The following is a 22,166-nucleotide window of genomic DNA, read 5'->3' as shown; positions in this document are numbered from 1 at the left end:
TCTCTCTTTCTCTTCTTTCCCCTCTTCCCTCCCTTCTCCTCCTCTTATCGCTTCTTTTCCTTTCATCTACCCTCCCTCCTCCTTCTTCTGTCCTTCCCCCTCGTCCTCCATCTCAACTTCTCCAATTTCCTAACCAGTATGCGCTCTCCCTCCTCTTCCTCTGCTGTGTCCCTCTCCTTCTTCTCTATCTCCCCGTCTTCCCTCCTTCCTTTCCCCTCTTCCCTCTCTCCTCTCCCCACAAACTACATCTCTCCTGCCTCTCCATGTCGAGGGAACGTGAGAGACAAGCACCAATAGAAGCAACAACAAAAATAACAAAAATAACACCTGATAAAGAGAGAATAAGGAATATCAATGTACCTTGGCGTTAAATTAAGTTTATTTCCAATAAGAAGCTAATCGTCAGCTCATTAAAGATTGTCAGTTTCTAGAGTCAGGCTTCAGGTGTCAGAGAGAGAGAGAGAGAGAGAGAGAGAGAGAGAGAGAGAGAGAGAGAGAGAGAGAGAGAGAGAGAGAGAGAGAGAGAGAGAGAGAGAAAGAGAGAGAGAGAGAGAGAAAGAGAGAGAGAGAGAGAGAGAGAGAGAGAGAGAGAGAGAGAGAGAGAGAGAGAGAGAGAGAGAGAGAGAGAGAGAGAGAGAGAGAGAGAGAAAGGGAGAGAGAGAGAGAGAGATGTTAATCTGTTGTTAGTTTTAGTACACAAATCAGGTCCCTCTTTAGTGTGTGCAGTAGAGGCACCACACAACACGGGCCACGACTGCCTACTAGTCACAACATAAACACAAGAGCAACATGAGGACTCAAGAGCAACATGAGGACTCAAGAGCAACATGAGGACTCAAGAGCAACATGAGGACTCAGCAGCAACATAGCAAGTGTCACTAGAAATACGAGATAACACGAAATGATGGACTGAGGTCAAGCAGGACAGTATAGTCAAGTGAGTCTCGTCAATAAACTATATTTATGCCTGTGACAGCCTCGTATTAATAGCCTTTCTCTCTCTCTCTCTCTCTCTCTCTCTCTCTCTCTCTCTCTCTCTCTCTCTCTCTCTCTCTCTCTCTATATATATATATATATATATATATATATATATATATATTTTATATATATATATATATATATATATATATATATATATATATATATATATATATATATATACATACATATATATATATATATATATATATATATATATATATATATATATATATATATATATATATATATATATATATAATCAAACTTTGTCACGTCATATATCGAAAAGAAAAATTAAGGGAGAGGAGAAGAATATGTTTGAAAGCTACAGAAAATATGCGATATATACAATTATTTAGTGTTGAACGAGAAGCTATATATGTACAAGGTAAAGACGTTGTATAAATAGATTTATTTATATATTTTTTTTTATTTATTTTCATTGGATTTCAGAATATTTCGTCTTTGATTACTCGTAGAGTGTTTAAAATATATATGATTCACTCATTCGTCATTGTTATAATATATTTTTACCCCTTTTCCTAAACTTTGGCGCACGTATCAACCCAGACACACACACAAACACACACACACACACACACACACACACACACACACACACACAGACACATAGGTGGGACATGACAACAACGTACAACATTCTCATGGAAATTAACAAGGCAGACAAAGCAGCAATTTTCAAAGCTAGGAACAAGTTAACGAGGGAGATCATAGACGGGAACTAGAAACAAATGAGTCAAAGAGACGTCAGATAGAACTCCTTCAGTAGAGCTATCAATAAATGGAATAGGTTAGACGTAGCGGCCTTTGAAGCTAAATAACATGTATAAAAACGTGATAAATGAATCGGCGAATTAATCTAAGAACGTTCAGAAGGCGGGGCCAGGAGCTTAACTCGACCCTGCAACCATATCTAGGCGAGTACACACAGACACACACACACACACATATATACACACAGGAATCTATACATCAGTTGATTGACAGTTGATAGACGGGACCAAAGAGCCAGAGCTCAACCCCCACAAGTACAATTAGGTGAGTACACACGAACAGGGGTAAGGAAAGTAGGAGGAGAAGGAGGAAGGAAGGGAGAGAGAAACAGACATAAACACAAACACAAAATTCTCCGCCATTTTTCTTGGCAGGAAAGTGGAGACCAATTCACCGAACTTGAGGAAACAAGAGAAGCATTGTTCCGAGGGTTTGTTCAGTTGATTATCATAATTGCTTTTGTTCCAGCTGCCTAATGGACTGGAGTTCTGGGGGTGTGTGTGGATACAGCACTCCTTCGGGGCAAAACAAGGAGCACACACACTGACTTCGGGGATGAGAGGGGTGAAAAACAATAGGAAAGGAACGGAAATTTTAATTACATTCAGTAGCAAGTTTAAACACACACACCCACACCCACCCACACACACACACACCCACACCCACCCACACACACAGGGGCGACGTCAAATTATTATAACCACCCTCCATCTTATATGAGTATTATCTGGGGTTATGTCTGAATGATAACCCCACGTCATTATCTCTCAATGAAACCTATTTACTGCCGGGTGAACAGGGGCATTATAGGAGTCAGGATTGTCCGAGCGCTTCGCCATGCTTGGGAATCGAACCTGGGTCCATTGCGTTGGGTTCCGACTAACTACCGTGCTACGAAAATGATTGATACACTCTTATTTATCCCCAAGCACTCGTGTATTGTATATTACACTAATATTACAGCTTTAATATCATAAATAATGACTTTCCTACGGTTACAGAGTACTGTACTTTAGTGGCTGAGGTACCCAGGAGGAGGATAGGATACAGGGAGTAAACTGTAAAACATGATCTGTAAACAGAAGGTATTATGAGTGCTGTAAACTGCGTAAATCCAACTACTGAAAACAAAAACAGACTAGGCTAATAGTTTACAGAGAGAGAGAGAGAGAGAGAGAGAGAGAGAGAGAGAGAGAGAGAGAGAGAGAGAGAGAGAGAGAGAGAGAGAGAGAGAGAGAGAGAGAGAGAGAGAGAGAGAGAGATTGATTTATGTTTAATGTATGATATATTGAGTTGTAAACACGACCGGATATGTTGAGTGTAAACAATGGAGAGATACTCTAACTGTAAACACGACAGATTTACGCTATGAACGGGACACTACAAGACACAGTTATCTGACAACGACTCGAACCCCCGTAAGTGCTAGACACACCCTAGATTACCCTCGTATCTCTAGATATATTTAGAATTGATTATATATATATATATATATATATATATATATATATATATATATATATATATATATATATATATATATATATATATATATATACGATAAAAGATATTTCCAGACAATACACCAAAAAACAGACTTATTTTTTGATAATATGAAAGGAAAAACTCTATGTGTAAAGAGAGAGATCAAACCATCATTAACTGAAGAGAGAGAGAGAGAGAGGAACACACTACCGTCCTCAAATCTACCTAACCTGCCAGCTAATCTCTCTCACTCTCTCTCTTCACAGGTTCAAGTTGATTGGGACAATAAATTACATCTCAAGGCTATGTCTAACCTAATCACTGTAAGTGTGTGCATGACTATGGGGGACAGACCATATCCCTTCCTACTCTAGACCGCAGCAGAACGTCTATATAGCGAGTGAGAGACAGGTACAAAAACATCAGAATCAGTCTTTTGTTTTAACTGATGCTACATAAAAAGATTCCACACCATTTCTTTTGGGTGGGGATTCTTCTGGCGGCCATATCTACACAGGAGGTCCACTGAAGCGACTTTATACATGCTAAAGCGGATCCTACACCTCGAAACAGGATCCTTAAGGACGCCTGTGTATCTGAAGTCACACATTTTTACATATAGAGGAGTTTCGATACCATAAATAACAAGGTTTAGAGCTCGAAGTATAAGTGCCAGAACTCTTAACTATAAGTGCTAGAACTCGAACTATATATATATATAGGTGCCAGAATCCGACCTATAGGTACCAGAACCAGAACTATAAGCGCCACAACCAAAACTATAGGCGCCAAGAGAGAGAGAGAAAAAACATTTTGAGATATGTATCTTCCAGCACGTGTGGAATAATAATAATAATAATAAAAAGACAATTATACAGATGCGACACAATTAAAACTTAGCTTAAACCTGTACTCTTTCTCTCATCATATACATATTTAGAGATAATTTAAAACTTTCTCTGTTTTTAAGTATATACAACCCAGAATTAGCGTCGATATCCCGCTCTTTTTGTCCTTTCTGAGAAAAAGAAACGATCTTACTCGGTATATCCAGATATTATAAAAAAATAAAAATGAAAATAATTCTGTGACTATTTTTTTTTAGATTGATATAGCAAATCTATTATCACCCTCCTATATCATTGTTATATGGGCGTCCAGAGCTCGCCAATTAATATACGGAAGCCTATACTAGGGTGACTGGTCATGGTGATGATGGTATATATACATATATATATATATATATATATATATATATATATATATATATATATATATATATATATATATATATATATATATATATATATATATAGGAGGCGGTAGTTCCCACCCCCTCGACACACACAGCCCCGCTCCTGTGCCAGGTAAGTCCACTACGGGCTCACCATAGCCCGTGCTACTTGGAACTTGTTCCGAGTAGCTAATTCTATAACAACAACAACAACAGTTCCCTCCGAGGCAGTAACTACAGGGACAGTAAAGGTCATGACCCTCTATGACACCCGTCTACTGACCTTACTGTACCTGCTGGGGGTGGGGGGGGGAGGGAATTTAATTTTCCAGGTGTTCTTTAACCTTTAATTTAATTTTAAGGGTGATGATGGGAGGAGGTTTTCGCAACTTCTTCTTTATGGCTATTCCCCGAGGTGGTTGTGGTTGTAGTGGTGGTGGTAGTGGTGGTGGTGGTGGTGGTGGTGGTGGTTATAGTGGCTACTGAACGTGATGCCAATTTCACTGAGAATGTTTATTTTGACCAGTTAATATGTCACTATATATCCTTTCATTGTCTCCTTTGAAGCCCAGGCTCATATGCAAATAATTGACTGAGATTCATCAGTGCTTGAAACCAGTAGTATTAAGGGGGCCTCAATGGGCACACGCACGCACGCACACGCACACACACACACACGCACGCACACTCACACACACACGATGGAAACAGAAAGCCTTAAATCCTCCAGCACATGCATGAGATTGGAGTTACTGATGGGATATGCATCCTCTTCCATTCCATCCACTTAGGTTTTACCCTTCCATCCCTCTAGCCCCTATTCCACCCCTCCCGTGTTACTGTTGTTATTATAGATTCAGCTACTTGGAACAAAATGTTCCAAGTAGCACGGGCTATGGCGAGCCCGTAGTGGACTTACCAGGCACAGGAGCGGGGCTGTAACTTGTGAGGCACCCCTCCCCATCCTGCCGTTAAATATAATCCTGATTAGGATTATTTTCCCCCCAATACTACCTAACAGTCCTAACTTGCGGTTCACTTCCACCCTCTGCCACTTGCACAACCTGTACCATTAGCACTACCACCACCACCTGCACTACCACCACCTACTATCCCCCCCCCTCCTCTGCCTCTCCCTCGACCAACTCCGCGGCTTCTTCCATTCTTCCTATTTTATTGTCACTATTCTCCCCTTTCTCTCTCCCCTTTCTTGTTGATTAAAGCAATGCTCTTCCCCTTCGTCTCCTCTACGGTCTTCTTACAGCAAACCAGTAAAGCAAATAGTGTGTGTAGTCAGTTGGAATTAAATCCTCCTGACTATTTCACTTTATTTCTATTGCTTAAACTACTATCATTATTACACTATTTTCAACCTTTTTTTCCTCAAAAGCGAGGCTAAGCAGCGGATTTTATTTTGCTTATATGATATATTTTTATTTATACGTTTTTTATTTTTTTTTTAGGAATTTATTCCAAATAATTTGGCAGGATTCTGAGAGCAAGAGGGATGTAAGATGCTGTCGTCTCGTGCAGTGTTGGCAATATAGATCTTATGTCTCAGTACACACAGTTGAGAATGTCGAGCAAGAAGCGGCGGGGAGGGATAAGAGATAATTCTGTATCTGGAAATAATGCCATCTTGGAGACGTTGTTAAACGGCTGAAGTGGTTAAGTTTGGTTGAGGTCCCCCCCCCCAACCCCCCTCTGCGTTCCAAGGAGTGTGGTTAATGGTCGTCTTGGCTGTTTCTTGTCTATCACCCATCACTTCTACCCATCACCTCCACCCCATCACCCTGAAGCATCTCTTCTTCATCCTATCTTCTTCCATCCTGATACTCTCCCTTTCCTATCTTTCATCCCTAACAACCTCAACTCCTTATTCCCCGCCCCCTCTGGTTCTTTTACTTGCCCTCCGTCCCTCTGACACCGTTCCGTCTTTCCCTCTGACTCCCCCCCCCCCCCCCCCGTGACAACCCCACCTCCCTGTTGTACAACGTACAACGATTCAAAACAACACCAATGGTGCTAATTAGTGTAGCGGAAGTAGCGTGCTGCCATCTAGCTAAATCTGCGCAGCTTCCCTGGCGTCTTCATCTCCAGAAGCCAGGGAAGATGGCCTCTGGAGCGTGTGCCAGGCGAGATGTACCGCCCTTCACCGCGCTCGTCGGTGTCTCATTAACCTATTAAACTATCTATCTCATTACCTACTGCCGGTGCTCATATGTACGCCCACCGGTACTGCGTCACCTATATATGCGTCACTTCTGCGTACCAAAGACTTCGACTAACACCGCGTACCAAAGACTTCGACTAACACCGCGTACCAGAGACTTCGACTAACACCGCGTACCAAAGACTTCGACTAACACCGCGTACCAGAGACTTCGACTAACACCGCGTACCAGAGACTTCGACTAACACCGCGTACCAAAGACTTCGACTAACACCGCGTACCAGAGACTTCGACTAACACCGCGTACCAAAGACTTCGACTAACACCCTCCCCACCCCCCACCCTCCTACAATCTAATGATATGAGTCATATATATATATATATTCTTGGAGACACTTCGAACTGTGAGTACCTCCAGGTATAATCTTATTTTGGAATCCTCATATATTCTCGCGTATAACATTCGCTTGGCCTATGTCTATCCCGTGCTGGAGACTTGAACACTTCCGCTTCTGGTATCAACAGTAAAAGCCACGTGGACCCAAGGACTGAATTGTCACCCCCTTGAGTGGCCTCGGGGGTGTCTCTCTCTCTCTCCTTTAGATGTTGGTGCGTCTGATCATCATCCTGGAGAACTTGAGGGAGTAGTTATGGCCGCGGAAGGCCATCCAGTTGATGCCGTCTCCGTAGCTCTTGTGGCGGCCGTGGTGGTAACGACCGTTCAGGTGGGACTGTTAGGAGGAGGGAGACAAAAGAGGGACCACATGTTAGTGTGGGCCAGCTGTGGCGGAGGCACACACACACACACACACACACACACACACACACACACACACACACACACACACACACACACACACACCGGACCAAAGAGCCAAAGCTCAACCCCCGCAAGCACAATTAGGTGAGTACACACACACACACACACACACACACACACACACACACACACACACACACACACACACCGGACCAAAGAGCCAAAGCTCAACCCCCACAAGCACAATTAGGTGAGTACACACACACACACACACACACATCCACTTAGAACTAGGTGACAAACTTATCATTATTTCACGTTTGACATTTGAATTGATTCCCTTGGTACACTAACTAATGCAAGAGCGTTGCTTGAAGCAACAGTGCAGTGAATCAGGTTGACTGAAAATAAACAAGTACTCTGAGGCTTATTGATCGAGAAACTTGTTGTTGCCCCCTTTCACTTCTCAAGAAAAAGGTCATTGAACAGATCCTCTCACAATTCATTCTTCGAGTTAGGATTTACTGTGCCTTTTCATTCCATAGACCTCCTGTGCCTCTTTACTCTAAGTTCTCCTCTGCCTCTTCATATTCCCTCTCCTCTCCTGGTTCCATTCTTCTCTCCTAGGAAATTTTTCCTCCTTTACCACATCTACTCATGGCATCTTACTTGTTCCTTCCTTCGTCTCCTTACTTCTCTTTCCAAGACTCCTCCTAATCCCTTTACCAATCCGCTTTGACACATTCATGAGATACGTAATTACCATGGAAAGAACGCCTCACGCCTCACCACAATCTATCCAACTCACAACAACTTACGACAAGTTATACTCACAAGACAAGTTACTCACCTCGTGACAAGCGGTGAACCACCAGGCACCGTGGAAGGTGCGGGCGCAGTGCCCCCGGGGGTTGAGGTCGTTATCTCGGTCCCTGGAGCTGAAAGACGCCCCTTGGTGGTACTTGAGGGAGTTGCCTGTAGGAGGAGATGGGGTCAAGGCTCAGTTAGGGAGTCACGGAGGGATGGGTGGTCACTAGGTGTGTGTGTGTGTGTGTGTGTGTGTGTGTGTGTGTGTGTGTGTGTGTGTGTGTGTGTGTGTGTGTGTGTGTGTGTGTGTATTTATTTACATATTTGTGTCTTCAGGTGCGTGACTATTTCTCCTTGAACACATCTACTCAGGGCATCTTATATGCCCTGAGTGGATGTGTATAGAATAGAATAGTTATTGCTAAGTATAAAGAGGCATCAGGTAAAAGAAACTCTGCCTATTTGTCTCAATCGGGAATCGTACCCGGGTCCCTGGATTGCGAGTCGCGGACGCAAGGGTGGGCAAGGGAGCGACAGGTGTGTGTGTGTGTGTTGTGGAAAAGGCAGGTGTGTAGGGTATAAGAGTCACTAAACACTGAACAATTTGGAAGATATTGATCCAGACCACTTGTTTGAAAGGTCAGATGTCACACACACACACACACACACACACACACACACACACACACACACACACACACACACACACACACACACACACACACACACAAGGGGGCGACAGCTTCCAGCTCAACAAGCCACATTGTTGGGCAGAAAACAGGAGCGATGCTTCCCCCCTCCAAAGTGTTATAAACCCATGGAACCGCCTACCCGTTGAAGCTGTAAATACTCAAACATTGTTGTTACAGTTCAAAATCCAGCAAGATAAAATCATTAGGAAAAATGGAGGTAGGGAGAGGGTTGAAGATCTTTAACAAACTGCCGGCTTTCTATCCTCGTCGAAGCCACTCGAGGGATAGTGACCCCCTCAGGTAAATTCAGGTTTCAATATCACCTGTGAAAATATCCCACGCGAACAAAAATATGCAGACACAAATTTCCTCTCAAATGTTCCACACACACAAGAATTCCTTTTCTGTTGGGAAAGATTATTATATCAAACCTCAGAACATTCCTACAAGCCCTTATACATGTACACTATATAAACTCACGTCAATGAATCAGAAACCACTGTATCATTGGAGACACAGATACATGTACACAGGGACAGGCAGGAAAAAGTTGCCCGGCAATGTGAATGCGTTCTGACAGGGGCGTTAACGAGGAATAAATCAGATAACCGCCCCCACGAGCGCAGTGGCGCACCTGTGCGCATTGACATGTTCACTAATTGTCGCCTTTCACAGTCCTCTCCTCCTCCCCCACCCCCCCTCGCTACAAATTATGCCAGAAGCAAATTCTGTTGTCAAGCACGTTTGTTCTCTCTCTCTCTCTCTCTCTCTCTCTCTCTCTCTCTCTCTCTCTCTCTCTCTCTCTCTCTCTCTCTCTCTCTCTCTCTGTGGATTCCTGTCAGCTCCCACTTTCTGTTTAGTTTTTGTCTCCACGTGTATCTGTCAGTTTCTGTCTCTCTGTCTCGTACTGACTCCCACTGTTCATTCTTCTGTCTCTCCCTTCAACACTGTGCAACACTGCCCACTGTTGCTTCCTCAGAGAGTTTTGGAGTCCTGTTGTCATATATTGATGCTGTGATTTCGTCTGTTACAGTGTACTGTACCACCACGATTTTCCAAGTCCTGTACCATGGTACTCAATATACTGTACTGCGATATTCAGTATATCGTTGTCGTTATATTTACAACTGTACCCAATTGTACAATGATATTCAATTGTACCGCGATATTCAGACTACTGTACCACGATGTGGTACGTCTGGTGGTTCGTGGTACCTTCAAGATCTTAGACACTACACAGTTAAAATGAGACGTGGTATATAGAGATTGTTTATCGAGGGGGCCAACAATATCACGGGTTCAAAACAATTCCGTGTGAACAATAGCCTTCAATCGCTCGTATGGTGCGAGTGCTCGGGTATGGGGTCGTCCAACCCGGCAAGCACTCCAGGGAACTTCGAGGAAGACTCTCTCCAGAGGCACTATAACGGTAGGCGCCCCACATCACTCGTGCGCTCTGAACTCTTCGGCTGACGCGAGCCGCGTACAGGACCTGCAGGACCCCGCAGGAAGCGCTCAAGCGGTCAGACACAGGTACTGCTCAATCCTACAAAGCCCCTGGCCTTTGAGTTGGCGCTGATGAAGAGAATGGCAGCACCTACCGGCACTCAGAAGGCCCTAAATTCCTGGGTGACGGGTATGGGATGACCGCCCATCAGGGTGGGCGGATCCACCTTTAACATCTTCAGTACTCAAATTAAACTCCTTGACTAGAGCGAGAGAGCGAGAGAGGGAGAGAGAGCGAGAGAGCAAGAAAGAGAGGGAGAGAGGGAGAAAAAGAGGGAGAGAGAGAGAGAGACAGCCAGAGAGCAAGAAAGAGAGAGGGAGAGAGCAAGAAAGAGAGGTCGAGAGAGAGAGCGAGAAAGAGAGAGGAAGAAAGAGAGGGAGAGAGAGAGAGAGAGAGAGCGAGAAAGAGAGGTAGAGAGAGCGAGAAAGAGATCTAAATTAACGCTTCATAATAACTAAGAAGAGAGCTCAATGAGGATTGTTTCGTTCCCAAGAGACTACGAACTCAGCAACTCATCAGAGCTACAGCAAAGACTTCAGCCTTGCCGAGTCAGCACACACACGCAGACACTTCAAATTGCAATTAGCGCCGGAACTCAGTGGGTGTTTAATTTGCGCCGCTAGCATTCAAAGTTAGAAAATCAGTCGTGTTTATCTTACAAATGAAGAGAAAGGAGCCTCTTGCAAACAGCCGGAAAGGAGTTCAATAGTGTTTTCTGTGCGAACATAAATGTTTCAATCAATAGTATTCAATCGTCTCCTCGGAACTACATTGTTGACTGTTGCTCCATCTTCCTATTCCAGCTCCTATCCCATCCTCGAACCCCTTCCATGTCCTGCGCAGTTACAGTGTTTTCCTCCTGATAATTCCCTTTCGTAAGCTGTTGACACTTTTAGCTACTCGAAATGTGTCGGATCCTTGAGTCTTTGCCAAAGAATTATTCTGAACGCTAAGCTTTTCATCGATCTTCAGAAAATTGATTATGTTGTGATAAGAAAAGTTATCGGAACACAAGCAAACGCACAACACAGCACAACACACACAGAACTCACCTGCCGTACCCTCGTAGTCACCAAGAGCGAGGGTGTAGTTGTGGTCCTCGTTAGCCAGAGCGAAGTGCTTGTACTTGGCCCAACGGGTCTCGTTCCCCCAGTCCTGCAGGTCGACCCTCAGTTCGTAGTCGCCCGACTGCGTCAACTGGTGGATGTACTCCAGTCCTGGGCCGTGCGGGAGAGTATGTTGTGGTTAGTGTGGGATCAGAGAGTACATGTAGAGACAGTACAGAGAGTACACACATGTGTGTGTGGGGTATGCTTACAAGACCAAAGATTTAGACACATCGCGCACCTAGCCAGTACTCACCTAGCCAGTACTCTCCCTCCAGGTTACCGAAGCCCCACTTGTACTCGGCCCAGTCTCTGAAGAAGTCGACAACGGGGTGAGGCGTGTCTGAGGTCATGGACCCTCGTCTCTGCACCACCGTCCACCCAGTTCCACTCTCCTCCAGTTCACACCACACCTGTAAAACACAGAGAAATGCGTCCGGTTGAGCTCTTGAGCCACATATTTATCTTTAAAACAAAATGTCTGTCTGTTCAGGTTTGGAGGCCCGACGCTCAGGGCTAGCCTCACTAAACTTTTCAGTATGACACATTGGGGGGATATGAATGTCAAAGGCTAGTCGGAGTTAGTCATATTATCATTCTCTTTAAGAAATATTGGCGCTTACCTCCTGCGATTTGGCGGATTTGCTTTCTGCATTTATCAACAAATGTTCATCTTTATGTAATATTTCTAGCGAGAGAGAGAGAGAGAGAGAGAGAGAGAGAGAGAGAGAGAGAGAGAGAGAGAGAGAGAGAGAGAGAGAGAGAGAGAGAGAGAGAGAGAGAGAGAGAGAGAGAGAGAGAGAGAGAGAGAGAACGAACTTTTGGGTTGCAAAATTTCCAACTTAATATCAACCACACAAATCTTCAACCACAAAATATTTTAAAATACATGTTTCAAACATGACCAAACCTTCACAAATCCTCCAATAACAACAACATACACCAACCCAACCAGCAACAAAGCAGCACAAACAACAACAACCCCCCCCCCCCCCGGGCCCCACCAACACCCCACTGAGGGGACAAAAGCTGCCAAACCCTGGCCTCCACTAGCATCCCACGAGAAACAGAACCCGCTCCTCCCACCACCAACAGGACAGGGAAAAATTCCAAGCATTTATCTCTTACCAAGAGATAAACAAGAAAGGGACAGGCATATAATTACAAGGATAATTTCGCATGAAGAATGTTGTCTGAACAAAGACAGTGGAATCATTTAATGGAGCACTCATGAAACATGCAATTCAACACCAGCCTGACCTTGAGGCTCTTCTGTATGATGAGAGTATGATGAGAGTGGTATAGCTTGCTGAGAGTATGATGATAGTGGTATAGCTTGTTGAGAGTATGATGATAGTGGTATAGCTTGTTGAGAGTATGATGATAGTGGTATAGCTTGACGAGAGTATGATGATAGTGGTAGTTTGTTGAGAGTATGATGATAGTGGTAGATTGTTGAGAGTATGATGATAGTGGTAGATTGTTGAGAGTATGATGATAGTGGTAGTTTGCCGAGAGTATGATGATAGTGGTAGTTTGTTGAGAGTATGATGATAGTGGTAGTTTGTTGAGAGTATGATGATAGTGGTATAGCTTGACATGAGAATGATGATAGTGGTATAGCTTGACATGAGAATGATGATAGTGGTAGTTTGTTGAGAGTATGATGATAGTGGTATAGCTTGACATGAGAATGATGATAGTGGTATAGCTTGACGAGAGTATGATGATAGTGGTATAGCTTGTTGAGAGTATGATGATAGTGGTAGTTTGTTGAGAGTATGATGATAGTGGTATAGCTTGACGAGAGTATGATGATAGTGGTATAGCTTGACGAGAGTATGATGATAGTGGTAGTTTGTTGAGAGTATGATGATAGTGGTAGATTGTTGAGAGTATGATGATAGTGGTAGATTGTTGAGAGTATGATGATAGTGGTATAGCTTGACGAGAGTATGATGATAGTGGTAGCTTGACGAGAGTATGATGATAGTGGTAGTTTGTTGAGAGTATGATGATAGTGGTAGTTTGCCGAGAGTATGATGATAGTGGTAGCTTGTTGAGAGTATGATGATAGTGGTATAGCTTGACGAGAGTATGATGATAGTGGTATAGCTTGACGAGAGTATGATGATAGTGGTAGTTTGTTGAGAGTATGATGATAGTGGTAGATTGTTGAGAGTATGATGATAGTGGTAGATTGTTGAGAGTATGATGATAGTGGCAGATTGTTGAGAGTATGATGATAGTGGTAGTTTGCCGAGAGTATGATGATAGTGGTAGTTTGTTGAGAGTATGATGATAGTGGTAGTTTGCCGAGAGTATGATGATAGTGGTAGTTTGTTGAGAGTATGATGATAGTGGTAGTTTGCCGAGAGTATGATGATAGTGGTATAGCTTGTTGAGAGTATGATGATAGTGGTATAGCTTGTTGAGAGTATGATGATAGTGGTATAGCTTGTTGAGAGTATGATGATAGTGGTATAGCTTGTTGAGAGTATGATGATAGTGGTATAGCTTGTTGAGAGTATGATGATAGTGGTATAGCTTGCTGAGAGTATGATGATAGTGGTATAGCTTGTTGAGAGTATGATGATAGTGGTATAGCTTGTTGAGAGTATGATGATAGTGGTATAGCTTGTTGAGAGTATGATGATAGTGGTATAGCTTGTTGAGAGTATGATGATAGTGGTATAGCTTGCTGAGAGTATGATGATAGTGGTATAGCTTGCTGAGAGTATGATGATAGTGGTATAGCTTGATGAGAGTATGATGACAGTGGTATAGCTTGCTGAGAGTATGATGATAGTGGTATAGCTTGATGAGAGTATGATGATAGTGGTATAGCTTGATGAGAGTATGATGATAGTGGTATAGCTTGATGAGAGTATGATGATAGTGGTATAGCTTGCTGAGAGTATGATGATAGTGGTATAGCTTGCTGAGAGTATGATGATAGTGCACTACTCGACACTATGATGCTCTCTACAACTGACAGATGAGCTCGGATGCTGGAAAAAAACTTCACCACTTTAGCTCATTTGATCAGTATTATTTGGTCGTTATCTTAAGGGTAATCTGCTCGATATCTTAAGAGCAATTTGGTCGTTATCTTAGGGTAATTTAGTCGTGACTATTTTCTTCCATTTAATTTATAATAAGTTTGTCAGGAAGCCTGTAGGTACTGTTTGGTGAACAACATAGGTGAACAGAGCCATTAGGTGAAAGAAACGTGCCCAATCATTGCTGCCCCGCCTGGGAATCGAACCGAGGGATCTCCTCAGTGATGGACACGAATAAAATGCGAAAAAAATGCGAGTGAATTAAAATAAAATATAAAATTATCTACGATTTATTTTTGTTGTATCTGACAGGCGGCTTATCAAGCTATGATTAAACGTCAGATTTTGCTCAATGCCTCAAAAACCGGAAGTGGAGTACAGGAATGGAGTCTGTGAAGGTCATTGTTTACATTGTTTCCAATGGAATATAAAAGTTTTTTATCTCTCTATCTCTTTCTCTCTGTCTCTCTTTCTCTCTCTCTCTCTCTCTCTCTCTCTCTCTCTCTCTCTCTCTCTCTCTCTCTCTCTCTCTCTCTGTCTCTCTCTCTCTCTCTCTCTCTCTCTCTCTCTCTCTCTCTCTTTCTCTCTGTCTCTCTCTCTCCTGCCTCTTATAATGTCTTCCATGTTGTTACAAAGACCTGTGCTGGATATATGGGATACCCTTAATAAAACTATCCTAATGATATGGTTTCATATTAACTTTTTACACAAAGGGGGCCCCGTCTTGTCCACCCCCCCCTTCCTCCTTCCCCCCCTGTTTTCTGACGGGATAGATAAAAGCTGATAGATCGTTTTCAAATTGCTCTCACCAGTTATTGAAATTTCTAAACGCCTTGAGGTTGTTTTAATTGACGAGAAAGCTTTTAGATGCTCCGTTTATCTTTTTAAATGCTCCGTTTATCTTTTTAGATACTCCATTTATCTTTTCATGCACTGGTGTGTGTGTATTCACCTAGTTGTATTCAACTAGTTGTGCTTGCGGGGGTTGAGCTGTGCTCTTTCGGCCCGCCTCTCAACTGTCAATCATATCAACTGTTACTAACTACTAATTTCTTGTCCACACACACACACACCCAGGAAGCAGCCCGTAGCAGCTGTCTAACTCCCAGGTACCTATTTACTGCTAGGTAACAGGGGAGCATCAGGGGTGAAAGAAACTCCGCCCATTGTTCCTCGCCGGCCCCGGGAATCGAACCTGAGCCAACAGGATTACGAGTACCGCGCGCTGTTCACTCAGCCACCGAGCTGTGTGTGTGTGTGTGTGTGTATGTGTGTGCGTGTGTGTGTGTGTGTGTGCGTGTGTGTGTGTGCGTGTGTGTGTGTGTGTGTGTGTGTATGTATATGTGTGTGTGTGTGTGTGTGTGTGTGTGTGTGTGTGTGTGTGTGTGTGTGTGTGTGTACACACAGGCGCCATATCCGCCTTGTCCCAACTTTGGACGTGAACAAAAACGTCTCAGAACATCGCAAATTCTGCCGATACAAAAAAAAAGTACCAATTAAATTATCGATTATTAACCACCCGAGCAAAATTAAAAACAAAAAAAAAGCATTTTTTTTTACTGAAAACCTCTGAATAAATTGTCTCTCACCACCCTCCCACCCCCTACACCCCCATCCTTACTCCTCCCCACCCCATCCTCCCCCCACACCCCATCCGCCCCCCACCCCCCATACTCCCCCCACACCCAATTCTCCCCCCACCCCCCCATACTCCCCCCACACCCCATTCTCCCCCCACCCCCCATACTCCCCACACACCCCATCCTGGTCCTCCCCACCCCTCCCGACGCCCCGCTCCCACATCAAGCCTTTGAAATCACACGCAGTCACCGGGCTTGAATAGATGATATATTGCATTATGGGAATAAATATTAAACCTCACAAAAGCCTAATAATGTGGACGCTATCATGATAGCCCGGGGGATATAATGACGGCCCAGGGGGGGGGGGAGATATGATGATATCCCGGGAGAGGGGGAGGGGGGGTATATAATGATAGGTTGGGGGGGAGGGGATACGCTGTATAATGATACCCCGAAAAGACATATAAATATGGCGATCAAAGTCAAATTAGATCATATAGTGGTTTATATTTATAGGTTATAGTCGTTTATATATGTCACCTCTCTCTCTCTCCTCCCCTAACGACCCCCTCCCCCCCACTTCCACACCGGTGTGGTGACTTCCACACAGGTGCCCTATAGCTGACTTCCACACAGGTGCCCTATAGCTGACTTCCACACATGTGCCCTATAGCTGACTTCCACACAGGTGCCCTAAAGCTGACTTCCACACAGGTGCCCTATAGCTGACTTCCACACAGGTGCCCTATAGCTGACTTCTACACATGTGCCCTATAGCTGACTTCCACACAGGTGCCCTATAGCTGACTTCCACACAGGTGCCCTATAGCTGACTTCCACACAGGTGCCCTATAGCTGACTTCCACACAGGTGCCCTATAGCTGACTTCCACACAGGTGCCCTATAGCTGACTTCCACACATGTGCCCTATAGCTGACTTCCACACATGTGCCCTATAGCTGACTTCCACACAGGTGCCCTATAGCTGACTTCCACACAGGTGCCCTATAGCTGACTTCCACACAGGTGCCCTATAGCTGACTTCTACACAGGTGCCCTATAGCTGACTTCCACACATGTGCCCTATAGCTGACTTCCTCACAGGTGCCCTATAGCTGACTTACACACGGGTGCCCTATAGCTGACTTCCACACAGGTGCCCTATAGCTGACTTCCACACAGGTGCCCTATAGCTGACTTCCACACATGTTCTCTGGTTTTCACACACACAGGTGTCCTTGACTGCTGAGGTGGTGGTGGCCGGGGTTACGTACCGTGACCTGGGGTTACTATTCCTCCTCCTCCTGGGGTACTCCACACCTTGTCCTTCTTTCCCTTCTCTCTTCCTCCTTATCTCCCTTCTCTGTTCCTTCTGATCCTTCCCTGTCTCGCCTTACCCTGCCTCGTTGGTTTCTGCTGTGTTTATCATTCTTTCTTTCTTAATTTGGTTCAGCTTGAATCTCGTCTTCCTCCTTCCTCCTTCCTTCAGACTTCCTTCTTCCCTATGGCCCCCAGAATGGGCTGCCAGCAGCGTTATAAACACATAACTCTCAGAAACTTATGGGTTCCCACCGCGACCGCCAGCAGCCATGCAGACGACCGCCTGATGCCCGCCCCAAAGACTACGGGGAAATATTATCGCTACACCCCACTACACAGGCTCTGGGGGTGTAGATAGGTCCCTGCGGGAGACACCTATAAGGCCTCCAGAGAGTGTGGTATGGAGGAGGGATCTTCATGTCTCTTTGTATCATGTGTAGCGAGAAAGGAACACTAATTTGCTATGATACACGTGGTGATCTGTGGCTGTTGCATGCAGTAGCAGTAGGGAGCAGGAACAGTGGCTGGTGTGTAAGTTTCACACACACACACACACACACACACACACACACACACACACACACACACACACACACACACACACACATAGTACAGGTAAGCCGCGCTGTGAGGGGGGGAAATCTGGGAAAGCTTTGTTTAATGGTTCGGAAAATATAGTTGAAATGGGAGTGTTTGTCAGTTTGCGTGTTGTGTGTGTGTGTGTGTGTGTGTGTGTGTGTGTGTGTGTGTGTGTGTGTGTGTGTGTGTGTGTGTGTGTGTGTGTGTGTGTGTGTGTGTGTGTGTATGTGTGTGTGTGTGTGTGCGTGTGTGTGTGTGTGTGTGTGCTCACGCGCTTATCACCTAGATGCCTAACCCTTTGTTTCCCTCCAGAGAGGGATTCTCTTACCCTATTTTAACACTCTTCCTGGTATTCCTGCTCCTCTACCTTCAGTACGAGTCTCTAGTATGGGGGAACAGTATCAACTACCCTCTATAGTCAAGGAATGTGCTTACTACCCATCCCCACTCTTTATATCACTTGTCAAGCTCTTCAAAAAGGCACGATTTTCCTTCGCCCAAACGGTGCTGTTATTCTCAGCGCTGTTCAGTCTCGTGAGTCAAGAGGCTGTTATAGTACCCTGATGGCTCACAATAACCTCACAACCTAACTTGTAAGCTTATAACTTTGTTTCATGGTTGTGTTCACGGCTGTTCCGCGTTCTGAGGTCGTGGTTGTTAGACATCTGTAGTTAGGCTTAGCGGTGTTCTTCATCTGTATTGAACATGTATTAACTCATTAATAAGTGTTGATATATTTTTTATATTATTATTATTCAATAATATTTATTGATATAATTTTTTTTATTATTATTATTATTCATCGTCCTCATTTGGGTCGACGTGTTTAACTAGTTGGGTTGTTATAGATACCTAAAATGGCTCGGGCTTTAGCTCCTAGGGACCAGTTTTGCGAGCGGGACCCGAACTGGAGGGGTACCTTGGACTGCAGCAGGGCCAATACGACAACCACTCAGCCAACACACCCCCTGTCGTAAAACAGGACACTAGGGGGAAGGGGTGGTACACCCCTCTCCCAGGTAGGTGCTGGGAGATATATATATATATATATATATATATATATATATATATATATATATATATATATATATATATATATATATATATATATATATATATATAATAATATATATAATATATATATATATATGGTCATCCTCAGCGGATGACCATATATATATATTATATATATATACTTTATATGTTGACTACATATGCTGACCTCTACAAGAATGTGTGAGAGCAAGGGAGGAGGTTTGGAGGGCCGGGGGGGGGGGGGGGGTGAGAAAGAGCATCTCTCTCACCCCCCCCCTCTCTCCTCCTCTCCCCTCACCTTCCCCCCCCCCCTCCCCGCCTCCTCCTCCAACCCCCCCCCTCCCCGCCTCCTCCTCCAACCCCCCCCCCCTTGACAAGGGAGGTGTCTTAATTAGCCAACAACGTGCCGAGAATGGCAATAATCTCTATAATTGGAGGCACGCCTCCCCACCCCCCTCCCCTACATCTCTCTCTCTCCCTCTCTCACTCTCACCTCTCCCTACACTCTCCCAGGGTGTCTCCTGGTCGTCGTACACACACACTACACGTGCCGCGGGAGCCACTACGGCATGCACTCTACACAGAGGCACTCGTGAGCCCCGACCACAATAGGCACTCATATATCAATACGCCGCAAATGCAGCGGGCCACCGTCAGGCTTGGCGAGAGCGACGGTCTCGCTTCATGCAGGTCGGCGTTCAATCCCCGACTGTCCAAAGTGGTCGTGGGCATCATTCCTTCCCTTTCCCCGTCCCATCCCCCAAATAATTATTCTGATCCCTTATATATATATATATATATATATATATATATATATATATATATATATATATATATATATATTTATATTTATATTTATATATATATATATATATATATATATATATATATATATATATATATATATATATAGTGTGTGTGTGTGTGTGTGTGTGTGTGTGTGTGTGTGTGTGTGTGTGTGTTACAGAAAAGGGGGGTGAGAGGAAGACAAATATAACCAGTATATAACACAAATATAACCGGTAAAAAGTACAAATATACCAAGTGCTTGGACAAATATACTCGACATATGCCAGAAACTGAATGCAACGTTGAATATTTTGGAAGTATTGTGTCATCGTTTGTTAGTTAAATTGCAAAACAAACCAGATGTCAAAATAATATATCACACACACAAATGGAATGTATTAGGCAGTGATGTGGTGGAGGCTGACTCCATACACAGGTTCAAATGTAGGTATTATGATAAAGAGTTCAAAATAGGCTCAGGAACCTGTATACCATTGGTTAAGAGGCGAGACCAGCGAGCCGAAGCTCAATCCCTTGCAACCACAAATGGGGTAAGTACACACACACACAAATGAAGCTACAGAGATATTAGAAAGAACTTTTTTAGTGTCAGAGTGGTTGACAAATGGAATGCATTAGGAAGTAATGTGGTGGAGGCTGACTCCATACACAGTTTCAAGTGTAGATATGATAGAGCCCAGTAGGCTCAGGAACCTGTACACCTGTTGATTGACGGTTGAGAGGCGGGACCAAAGAGCCAGAGCTCAACCCCCCGCAAGCACAATTAGGTGAGTACATTATTCTCCACCTCAAAAGAAACCCTCCACCATAATTCAACCTCACTCCACTACATCAAGATCTTAACCCTCTCACACCAAATCATCAACCAGTCAACCACACGTCACCCACACGTCACTGGCGACGTAAAACCCACCTCGAAGAGTCAGACTACCGTAATTATCATTAACTAACATCCAATTAGCAGTCAGAGTTGGCGATCACTAATCACCCCATCAGAAGCCTATCACCCCTCCCCCCCATCTGCGTCGCCAGCCACACCAGGCCGACAGACATACTAATGTGAGAGGGTGTACACAAGCCCCTCAGTACACAAGAGGGTGTACACAAGCCCCTCAGTACACAAGAGGGTGTACACAAGCCCCTCGGTACACAAGAGGGTGTACACAAGCCCCTCAGTACACAAGAGGGTGTACACAAGCCCCTCAGTACACAAGAGGGTGTACACAAGCCCCTCAGTACACAAGAGGGTGTACACAAGCCCCTCAGTACACAAGAGGGTGTACACAAGCACCTCAGTACACAAGAGGGTGTACACAAGCCCCTCAGTACACAAGAGGGTGTACACAAGCCCCTCAGTACACAAGAGGGTGTACACAAGCAACTCAGTACACAAGAGGGTGTACACAAGCCCCTCAGTACACAAGAGGGTGTACACAAGCCCCTCAGTACACAAGAGGGTGTACACAAGCCCCTCAGTACACAAGAGGGTGTACACAAGCACCTCAGTACACAAGAGGGGCGTACAAAACAACAAATATTCCGGCAATGTTCAGGTAATGTTCAGGCAATGTTCAGGGAATGACAGACAATTTTCAGGCAATTTTCAGACAATGTTTAGACAATGACAATGTTCAGGCAATGTTCAGGTAATGTTCAGGCAATGTTCAGGCAATGTCAGACAATGTTCAGACAATGTCAGGCAATGTTCAGACAATGTCAGGCAATGTTCAGACAATGTTCAGGCAATGCCAGGCAATGTTCAGACAATGTTTAGACAATGACAATGTTCAGGCAATGTTCAGATAACTTTCAGACAATGTTCAGACAATGTTCAGACAATGTTCAGGCAATGTTCAGACAATGTTCAGACAATGTTCAGACAATGTTCAGGCAATGTTCAGACAATGTTCAGACAATGTTCAGACAATGTTAAGACAATGTTCAACGGGGACAATTCTTCCCCAGCGCTGGCTATGGTGGGTTCCCTCCGATGCCGTGCAGTAAAAGTTACAAAACCTGTAAATTAACAATATGCGCACGTTGCGCTTGTTGCAAAGGACTTTTAGATACACAAAGGTCAGTGGCACCTTTGTCATTCAGATAACCCGTTTCAGGTCAGAGAAAAATCGCTGCGAAATACGCGAATGTTTGAAGGAGAGATGACTTGGGGAGGAATACGTTGAATAGATTTGCAGATGGAGGGTATGAGGGGGGTGGCTGTTGTAAATATATTGCTT

At 44.3% G+C, this 22,166-nt stretch overlaps 1 protein-coding gene across 3 annotated transcripts in view; it reads right to left on the bottom strand.

Annotated features, from left to right (window-relative positions):
• Nucleotides 1–2,356: 2,356 nt before the first annotated feature.
• LOC123747664 (fibrinogen C domain-containing protein 1-B) overlaps nt 2,357–22,166 on the bottom strand; it is a 233,226-nt gene continuing 213,416 nt past the window's right edge. For all 3 annotated transcript variants that reach the window (XM_069310769.1, XM_069310770.1, XM_069310767.1), the window contains exons 11-14: nt 11,797–11,953; nt 11,487–11,651; nt 8,279–8,403; nt 2,357–7,399 (exon numbers count right to left, since the gene is read on the bottom strand). In XM_069310769.1, the coding sequence (XP_069166870.1) occupies nt 7,268–7,399; nt 8,279–8,403; nt 11,487–11,651; nt 11,797–11,953 (579 nt within the window). In that variant the 3' untranslated portion in view covers nt 2,357–7,267. The remainder of the gene's footprint in view (nt 7,400–8,278; nt 8,404–11,486; nt 11,652–11,796; nt 11,954–22,166) is intronic.

Source organism: Procambarus clarkii, chromosome 68, assembly GCF_040958095.1.
Source record: "Procambarus clarkii isolate CNS0578487 chromosome 68, FALCON_Pclarkii_2.0, whole genome shotgun sequence".
In the NCBI taxonomy this organism is placed as follows: domain Eukaryota; kingdom Metazoa; phylum Arthropoda; class Malacostraca; order Decapoda; family Cambaridae; genus Procambarus; species Procambarus clarkii.
This window is presented reverse-complemented; position numbering and strand designations above follow the sequence as displayed.